Here is a 9,775-nt window from a genome sequence, read left to right as displayed (position 1 = left end):
CGATGTAGAACAGTCTCTCTTTGGGATTTGGTGAATAAATCAGACCAACTCGATACGACTCACTTCAAGACAAGAGACTATCACGTTACGATTATTGCAATTCCTCACACAACCCGAAGCTATACCGCAGCTGTTGTACACCTCGTTAGTGCCACAATGATATTGAGCTACGAGTTTTAAAACATTATTAAAATGCAATATGATACCTTGGAACATTGCATATGGGTAAAACAAATATGGGATTTTTTTAACATTCTGGATTGCACCTCACACTTCGTCAGAACAACTATGATATTTAGTTCCGAATGGTGTGTGAGATGATATCTTTACAATATTACAGATAGTAAAAATTACACGTACCTGCTCTAACAGTGATGAAAACTGCAGTAAAGATTTGCACAACTATTATAGCAGAAATATATAGTTTCATTTCGATACAGTCTTTATCAACTTCTGCAGAATTTCAAAATCCTCTTTTCTTTTGGACTGAAGTATATTCTGTTTTGCTTTGTCTTATATACCTTTTATCACCGGAAAAATACTGTTCAAGCAGTTGCAGTTATCTATTGCCCTCGTTGCCGTAAGAATAATATGTTTTACATTTATTCCATTACTGCTGTTATTTTCAGTTGTGCATTGCACGAAGTGCAGTATGTAAAGCGAATTTTTTTTCTCTTTGCAGATATCTAGGTGACCTTCTTTTGAATCGCTGATTTGAAAAACATCAGTTTGAGCTTATCAGCAACTTAATTTGCAAATGTAAATCCGAGTTATAAAATCGTTTGAAATTCTAAATGGGTCAAATATGCGAGTTACGTCTTAAAGGATTCATGAAATAATAATAACATAATTTAATTATGTTCTATCTAATAATCATTTTCTCTGTTATTTATGAAAAGTACAAGTAACTCCTAAGGTTTCATTTCATAGGTGATTTTCTATCTTTTACACTAGTTTCAGTTTTTACGAAGAGGAATTCCTTAGTAATGCGCGTTTTTAGTAACGAGAGTTTTTCGGTTTATTATTCTGGTGTTTTCACCTTGGAAAATGAATTTTTCAACATTTTAACGACTTGTTTCGTCCCTACGAATATCAAGTATTAATGATTATTATATTTCCTGCAATCATGTTTGTAAAAACTTGTTTGGGCAAAAATACAGTTCCTTTGACATTCTTATTCTGTCATAAATCAAAATGCAAATATCTTTGCAGCTTGTTTTCGAATAATGAATAGTAATTAGTTGAAAAAGTTTAAGAATGATAAATCAAATAATACTTCGCTTCATGCTAATGAACATGATAAAGCGAATGTAAGGTACTTTAACGAATTTCAGGCGGAGTGAACAAATTCAAAATTCAAACACGCGAGCCTCTATTAATTAACGCATTGGCGCTGCGGTTCGATGTTTCTAGTGGTCCAGTGACAATTCGTAGCTGCACGCAGCGACGACACGTATGTATACCTGGTATAATTTTAACCAAATGAGCCGACTAGGAGGAGATGTGTCAATGATTTTGTTCAACGATACTCTCGACAAAACAATCACCGATAGTTGAAAACAATCCAACATTCATTTCAAAATACCATCACTCATGACGACCAAGCGTGGCGCATTGTTGGTCTTGGAAGGATGCGACAGAGCTGGAAAATCTACGCAAGTCCAAAAATTGGTCACGGAGTTGAACGCACGTGGAATATCAGCCGAAGTTCGGAGGTTTCCCGGTACGTCAGTTTACCTGGGTGATATATGTTAATAACTATTCTTCGTATTGCAGTTTTGAATTTATCTTGTTTTTCGATAATCAGTTGTACGGGTTTGTTTACATTTTTAGCATCTCTCTTCTCTTGTTTATACTCTGGTTCTGCGCAATAGATTATATAGGTATATATTGTATGTATACGTCATCTGCTTACTTTACGTTTATACGGATCAATGACAACTGTTTGAATATCGATTTCCAATTTTTCGTACTCCCTAATTATTGATTGACTAACAGCTATTGTTGTCATTCTCGATTCACATACATTTACTGTCAAAGCCAAGGTGCAAGATATGTTATAAATTATGTTTACGTGTCTTTTCACATTTGATTGCAAACTGAGATCTAAACAGATGTTTTACATCACACCGTTGTAAAAGTAAAGTTTTCACATTGTGGGCAATAAAAAAGTTTTTAGGCAGTTTCCCATCTTTTGTTTAGAATCAGGAACTATATATCGACACCGACGAACGTCATACTTGCATAGACATGTTATTCACATTTTTTTCTTCTCTCCTTTACCTGCACATCGCTGATCTCATCTATCTCGTCACATAGGGCAATTCATCAATTGTACAGTTGCATTTTGGGATCTTCATTATTATAATAATTCATCCCTCGTTTACATGCAGTGGCAACTGCTAAATTTCAAATAGCTTTCACACATTATCGGTATTTCTTTACAGACAGAACCACCGAAGTTGGTAAGATTATAGACAAATATCTGTCACGAGTAGTGGACCTTCCTCCAGAGACTGTTCACCTCCTATTTTCATCAAACAGATGGGAGAAGTATACAGAAATGAGAAAAACCATCCTCTCTGGCACCACACTGGTCGTCGATAGGTGTGTACAAGCGAATGGATGGGCAATTTCCACCTGATATGTGTTAGCAATTTCAATTTTACGAATGAAACAACGAATTCTATTCTTGGATGAAGGTACGCTGCCTCTGGAGCTGCTTATACTGCAGCAACAACGGGGAAAGATCTCTCCTGGTGCAAGGAACCTGACCGAGGGCTTGCAAAACCTGATTTAGTTGCTCTCCTTGAAATTAGTGAGGATGTACAGGCATCACGTGCCAACTGGGGAAGCGAGCGATTTGAACGTAGTGAGTTGCAGCAAAAGGTTAGCTCCAGTCTTCATCAGTTAATGGACGAGAGCTGGGTAACCGTCGATGCTAATGATGATATTGATAAAGTACATGCAAAGTTGTTGGCTCTGGCTCTCTCTGCGATAGAGATGGTAAAAGATAAACCTTTAGGAGAGCTTTATGATTCTAAGCCACTTTGATGAAGTTTGTATTCGAAAAATACTGTATAGATTTCCAATTTATTTGTCTAGACTCACATAGATGGGACAGAAAATTTTTTTGCACACTGAACCAAGTTGACAGATGACTTGATAAGTTTATTTCCTGATCCGTACTACTTTGGGCATGTTGTAGGTCTTATCATGACTCAATATTGATCACAGTGACAACTGATAGTTATTTTATGCTCTGTAAAGTCATCAGCAAAAGGATGTGTAGTGTGTTATATACCAGTTCACAATTACCAATGGGTGAATGTTTTCCTACTCGTATGTAATTTTTCGAACTTCACTCGCGTCATTAATATGCTTAGAAATTCTGCAGGAAGTCCTTGCAATATCCTTGATTCCATTTCTCCTTGAAACTGAATATTATAGAAATATTGCACGAATTGACGTCTTCAACATCCATAAAAAATTTTTCCTTATTTATCAGTCATCCAATAAAATTCTGAACCGATCTTTCAAAGTTGTAGAATAGCATATTTTGTGATATTAGCATTGCTTTCATGTGCGTGTCAGCACTTTGTTCTTACTGCAACTATTCTGAAGGGAAAGCCTAAGTTAACTTTGTACCTCATCGTGACTGTTGTAATAGCTGCCAATGGAAATTGTCTAAAATCAATTATACCCAATGATCAAGCGTTCTGCAGGCATTCCGATATTTCTTCAACGATTGTAGAAAGTTGAAGAAAACATTACCCGACTTGTTTTTCTGCAAGTTTTTCGAAAATTTATTTCATTGTTTATATGGGCCAGTCCACCAATTGTCAACAATTGTAGAAAAATACTAATGACAAAATGCGTGCTTACAGTTTAACGTCGGTAACAAGACTGTTTTTGAAATAATCTTGATTGACGCATCAAGCTTCTTCATTTCACAACATATGAGAGCTCTTATATGTCTTTTGTCTATGATGAATACTAGATCATTAGAGCAAGACGGATGATTTCACCCTTAGTAACAGTATTATTAACAGTCCTTTGTCAATTGAACGTAACTCATGTGAGATCCTACGACCGTTCCACTCTGAAAATTTGATTTCCTTACTGCAAAAATCTCAGCTTTCACATGTAAAACTTAAAAGTAAGATCAATGTTGGTGGCGCATGAAAAAAGCGGTTTTTCGCCGAAAAATGTATTTTTGAGATTGATTTAGAAGAGTTATCCAGAAATGAATAACACACTCGGAAAGGTGAGAATTTTTGACATAAGACACCCATTTTTTCATAATTTTTTTTTCTGCCGATAACGATCTGAAACCCATTCGTGTTTAAACCTTAATTAGGTCAAGATGATAAACTTTGATGTGGCATTTCTCGCGAACGGTAAGTCCGAGAAGGTTCAAACTTGGCGAAATTTTCAATCTTAGTACACACTACAAATTGATTTTTTGACGTCTCGTTCATTTGTTGATAATTAGTGGACTGGCCCATATACAATCACATATGTATTTACTTTCTTGCATGCAGCTGCGATTAAAATCTCGTGTACCAATCTATTAATTTCCTCTGGTTTGATTCGACTATAATAGACTCGCAAACTCCCAAAAGGAAAGGCAATCAATAAAGTACAGACAGACCATGAGTAGCTGACCGATATTCGATGAGTTGGTAACTCAATGCCAATAACTTTCTCGATTGTTTTATCTCAGCGTTTCAATCCCTTGTCGATGACAACCGAATAAGACCTAATAATTCACACATCATGGGATTGTAACGTTGCGTAATGCTCAACTTGGCCAATTCTTTCCGGCCGCATTAGCAGTCAAGTCTTGGTCTGAAGATAAGTCTTGAGCCGTCACGTTTTACGTGGTTTTTGGATAGGAATGAGACGATATCGCTACTTGAACATTGATATTCAACTTTTTTTGGTACAAATATCATTCATGTATTTCCATTTTTTGGGGCCACAAACCATTCTCGGAAATCGATTAAATAAGGATAATTAGAGAAATCAGTGAGTGCAGAAATCGGGTTTTCTTTTCGTGTTAATTGAGCGATAGCGAACAGTTCTTTGTATAATACGTATTTGTACTCGAATTATTCGTCTATTCTTTTTTTAAACGTTTTTCACAAATTCGATATGTCTCATTCGCATTGAAATGGAGATATTTCGAGTTCTTTGGCTGTACCTTCAGAACCTGTGGTCTGATCAACTTCAAACCAGTTCCAATCGGTTACTCTCGAAAAAATACGTCGATCTTAGTGTAAGAAATATGTCATTACCGTCAAATTATACCTATGATCCAAAAAGTGGAGAAACCAACAATAATGAAACACGTACTTCCGCCTACAAAGAACCACGTCGTTTTTATGAATGGTATGGCAAATAGGGATCAATAATGTTGTAGATAGCTTGAGACTAAATTATAATCATCACAGTGTCAAGAAACACTTAAAAAATCGAAATAAAATTAACTATTTTCCAACCAAGCTTCGCCACCATAGCAAATCTCCATTAATTTTTATAAATTTACGGATGTTGCACGATGCAGAAGTCGAACCACATATGGTGTATCGATCCAAATGACAACATGTATCACCATGAATTGAGGCGATGAAAGAAAAACAACGAGTAGGTACCGCTGTATCATTTCGCTTGTGTTTTTCTTATCAAACACGTTCTTTTTTCTGACGTGCATTCTGACCAGTATTTTACATCGATTTTACTTTTACTACTCCGTTTTGGCAAACTGACATTTCGGCACTGGATTGCCATCGCGATGACAAGCCTGCGAAAAACGCCCCGAAGTATCAATGATAAGGCTAAGGTCGAGATCCTTCGTGAAAAACTGTTCCAATGGACGTGCGAACAACACGCTACCAATCAGCCGTTGAATAAGGAAATAATTGGTCGTAAAGCCGTCGATCTCTCACTCGAGTTAGGTCTCGGAGGTAAGTCAATTTCTGATTCCATATATTGTATATTCAATATCGGCATGCGATATACATTCACGCATATATCGACGGTGACAACTATTTCACGAGGTTGAATTTCGCAACCTAAAATGTTTGAAAATCTCTTAATACAGACGTTAAATTTTCGAAAAGATGGGTGACGATCTTCCTGAAGAAGTACGGTTTTCCACCCTCACTCGCTTCCACTCTGCATGGTCCGGTCTTCAAGGACTATCGAGAGTGGATCGACCTGATGAGACCCCACATGTCGCAGTATCGGTACAAGGACGTCTTTCAGGTAGACGAGATGGGAATGTACCACGATATTTCACCAGAGAAGATACCCGGAGAGGCGGTCGGTTGCGTAACTTGCAGAAACGGGGAAGACAGGGAACATCGCGTGACCTTATTGCTCTGCTGCAGCGCATCGGGACTCGAGAAACTGCCGCCGTTGATATGCGGAAAATTCGATACTCCTGTGCAGGCTCACTACAGCTGCCGATACTCTTTCAACCCGGACGCGTGGATCACTCGAGAGGTATTCAGAGTCTGGATAACAGAGTTGAACGCTCGAATGGCGAGGTCAAACAGGAAGATCGTATTGCTGCTGAGCAGGAGTCGCGTCCACGCTTTGAAGGACAATGCCCTGTCGAACGTGGGCCTGATTTTCTTCCCGAAAGAGTTCCCCCCGAACTTACAGCCGCTGAGGGCGAACATATTTCACCGCTTCAAAACGATCTACCGGCAAAGTTACACGGCCAAGAAGGTGACGATGGGGTCCAATTTTAATTGGACCTTCGCGGATACTATCGACAATATCGTCAAAGCGTGGGAGAGCGTCCCGAAGGAATTTATCTTGTCCAGTTTTCGCCGAGCTAATATCAGACGCGATAACGACACGTCACCGATCATCTCCTGTCCTGAATGGAACCGCCTACATCCAGGCATCTCATTTCGCAGTTATGTTACCTTCGACGATAATCTCAGCGTAAGCTTCTCGTCCATCAGGCGGTCTCACCGTTTAGCAGAAATATCAACTACCTGCAAACATGGCGCGCAGACGCGTTTCGCATCAGGGCGCCATCCCAATGGGGCTTTTCACGAACCCATAGAAATCGGAAGTGATTCCGAGTCCTCGGACGAAGATGCGGTCCAGGAGACATCGATGGACAAATCGGACAGCAATTTACCCCTGCAGATAACATGCGTCGAACACGTAAGCGATGGATTCGACGCAAGAAATACAAGAACGGCGTCTACCTTTCGGGGTGAAAACAGTCCACGGGTCTCGGATATCAACGCGGATATGCCTCTTCTATGCGTTGTTGCTGACGTTGTTCGGAACATGGTCCGTAAGGTTGAGGACATTGCCGAGGATCGAGGGATAGATGAGGACGATACGGGTCTTCGGGCGCAGGACGAAGAAAGCGAACGGAGGGCGATGGCGACGAGAAAAAGAGTTCGGGGGGAAATTGACGGAGAGGAGGAAACTAACGACGACTCACGGGAGCCAACGGAGAAGCGATGGATGGGCGAAGAGGCATGGTATAAAATATACGAGCATAGCTTCGTCTTCGGGGCTCCGGATGGTCCTCGAGGGATCGCTTCGGACCGTCGTGCGGACGTGAAAGCGGGTGCGTTGCCGCAGACGGGGATTAATTCGTTACAGAAAAGCGAGGACCTGGAGAAGAGGAGCATCTTTACTATGAGCAACACGCCCTCGATCAGACCGCGGAATTAATAACCGTATACCGACTTCTTCGGTGCTCTCTAAATCAATGAGATCTATGCTTGCAGTGCTCACATCATTTTCAGAATTGGTTAGGCTGAGTGAGAGGGGAAAATGATTCGATCTGGTGTAGTATTCAACAAAGTGTGCCTCCTTCTCGGGAGCCAACGAAAATTACCTGTTTTTATTTATTTGCAATCTGAGGTAATTAATTGTAGAGAATTCATAAAAGGGCGAGACTTGTACGAAATTTGTTGGTGCGATGGAATTATAATTGATCGATATTGAGTTGGACAGTTTCTATCAGGTACGGATTGGCGGGTTTTGAACCGGTAAGGTAATTCTATTAGCGGACCGGCCCATAACCCAAAACCCGCAGGAGAAATTGTCGTTTGCAACAATAAACCATCCAATTCTAATCTTTTACAGTTTAAGTATCAATTGTACGAACGTAAACGGTGGGATATAAAAATTTATCTCTCAGGTATAGTGCAAGGAGAGAACGTTCTTTATCATCTGTTTGTTTCATGGAAGATCGTATTACATTTCGTATTGTTTAGTCCGTTTGCGCAAAGTCGTCAGTCTTAGGAAATTTATTGTCGATACTTTTGTCACGAAGTCCGCCAGTTTGGAGCGAATGTCCGTCATCTTGTCCGTCCGAATGTCGAATCTTCGCTGTACAAATAGGTACATTTATTATGTCCGTTTCCAACTTTACTCGAGTTCAGATTATCATATGAAAAATATTACACGACACGATATTTTTGTTTAATATATTCATGTTCATATCCTGTCATTATGCCTCTTAACATGTGTAGCATTCTAATTGTCTAAAACTCGACTGCTTCAAATGTCGGCAATCTCTTAAAGTCGCGTTTGAAATATGTACGTCTTTTATGAAATATATCAGATTACGGGTCGGCTTCGGCACAATTTTATTACCCACACTAACAATACCACAAGGGAGTTTATGTAAAAATTAATTGCATTCTGATCTGAGCGCGTTTATGTACGCCTCAAAATCCATTTCGTTTCGTATCTTTAGCCGCTCTCCGTTAAAAATAATTTATTCCTTCACGAAAAATTGAGTTTTAAGGACATTATGAAAATTGCAATACTTGGCACATCATTCGATTTGTTTCCAACGGACAGCGATGTTTATGGCTAGTCGACGTCTTAACGAGTCGTTCAGGTACATCGAAAGGTGAAAAGCTGGAGTGTAAATAGTGAGTTTATACCTGAACCGGTGTGAAAGAGATTAGAAGCCGTGCCATAGATCGGACAAGCTGAATGTTATTTTCTTCCCTCAACCCAATCCACTCTACTTACCGCAGAACTTTGTCACTGTTTCCACTAGCCACCTTCCGACCTTTCCGCTTTTCACATCCATGCGAAGTTTAAATAGATTAGGCTAAGCTAGGTAAGGGTGCGACTCCAATAACTGCAGTTCAGGTTCTTATTCTCGTTCATTTTACAGCTAAGGTACGGGAATACTCTAAGCTATAACACGGCAGCTTCGGCGCTTAGATCGCCCATATACATATCCCGTATCCCACACATCTAAGCGTTAGGGATGATCGAATTATGACGCGCAAATGTCAAGGGTGGATCAATAGATGCGTGATTAAATTGAAGGGTGTTTCATGAATTTTAATCCGGAATATCGATGAGGTCTGCGGTACTCGGTCTACAAATATTGGCGCGGTGCTTTGCGCTATTCGCAAAAGAGGTCACAACGAAATGGAATTTTTTTGTGAATTTTATGCACCTGGCATGTACCGTTACGAACTCAAAATTAGAGACATTATTTTCTTGGATCTGTTGAAAATCTTGATAATTGAATTGACATTGAATCGAGAAACGTGTGTTTGAAGTAAATCACTTTGATATCGTCGAGAATAAATTTCGTAAAATACGATGTACGATATTTTCGAGTTTCTAGAGAATCGATAAATGAAAATAATGTCTATTTTTTCCAATCTTGAAACATTTTTTTCAGTCAGACATATAATATTCACAATTTTGGCGCTATAAAATACAGATTGGAGTTTAATGATTTGAAAAGCTCTCTTAA

At 39.3% G+C, this 9,775-nt stretch overlaps 2 protein-coding genes across 3 annotated transcripts; both read left to right on the top strand.

Moving 5' to 3' along the window:
* Positions 1-1,412: 1,412 nt before the first annotated feature.
* LOC107223482 (thymidylate kinase) lies at positions 1,413-5,507 on the top strand. The gene is made up of 3 exons (XM_015663163.2): positions 1,413-1,723; positions 2,448-2,607; positions 2,703-5,507. The coding sequence occupies exons 1-3, from the start codon at positions 1,594-1,596 to the stop codon at positions 3,052-3,054; spliced, it is 642 nt and encodes a 213-aa protein (XP_015518649.1). The 5' UTR covers positions 1,413-1,593; the 3' UTR covers positions 3,055-5,507.
* Positions 5,508-5,643: 136 nt separating this feature from the next.
* LOC107223473 (tigger transposable element-derived protein 6-like) lies at positions 5,644-9,561 on the top strand. Of its 2 annotated transcripts, none has more exons than XM_046735319.1 (2): positions 5,644-5,969; positions 6,107-9,561. In XM_046735319.1, the coding sequence occupies exons 1-2, from the start codon at positions 5,798-5,800 to the stop codon at positions 7,711-7,713; spliced, it is 1,779 nt and encodes a 592-aa protein (XP_046591275.1). In that variant the 5' UTR covers positions 5,644-5,797; the 3' UTR covers positions 7,714-9,561. The 2 variants fall into 2 exon arrangements, with proteins under 2 accessions (XP_046591275.1, XP_046591276.1); XM_046735320.1 differs by having other exon boundaries at positions 5,829-5,969; positions 6,126-9,561.
* Positions 9,562-9,775: the final 214 nt, after the last annotated feature.

Source organism: Neodiprion lecontei, chromosome 3 (assembly GCF_021901455.1).
Source record: "Neodiprion lecontei isolate iyNeoLeco1 chromosome 3, iyNeoLeco1.1, whole genome shotgun sequence".
NCBI lineage: Eukaryota > Metazoa > Arthropoda > Insecta > Hymenoptera > Diprionidae > Neodiprion > Neodiprion lecontei.
The sequence above is the reverse complement of the archived record's forward strand: the minus strand, read 5'-3'. Positions and strand labels throughout refer to the sequence as shown.

Excerpts from the sequence above, each read along its gene's own strand:
- LOC107223473 (XM_046735319.1), top strand. The coding sequence starts at position 5,798 with ATGACAAGCCTGCGAAAAACGCCCCGAAGTATCAATGATAAGGCTAAG. Across the intron at positions 5,970-6,106 it reads ACTCGAGTTAGGTCTCGGAG|ACGTTAAATTTTCGAAAAGA; the intron begins GTAAGTCAATTT and ends CTCTTAATACAG.
- LOC107223482 (XM_015663163.2), top strand. The coding sequence starts at position 1,594 with ATGACGACCAAGCGTGGCGCATTGTTGGTCTTGGAAGGATGCGACAGA. Across the intron at positions 1,724-2,447 it reads CGAAGTTCGGAGGTTTCCCG|ACAGAACCACCGAAGTTGGT; the intron begins GTACGTCAGTTT and ends ATTTCTTTACAG. Across the intron at positions 2,608-2,702 it reads ACCACACTGGTCGTCGATAG|GTACGCTGCCTCTGGAGCTG; the intron begins GTGTGTACAAGC and ends TCTTGGATGAAG.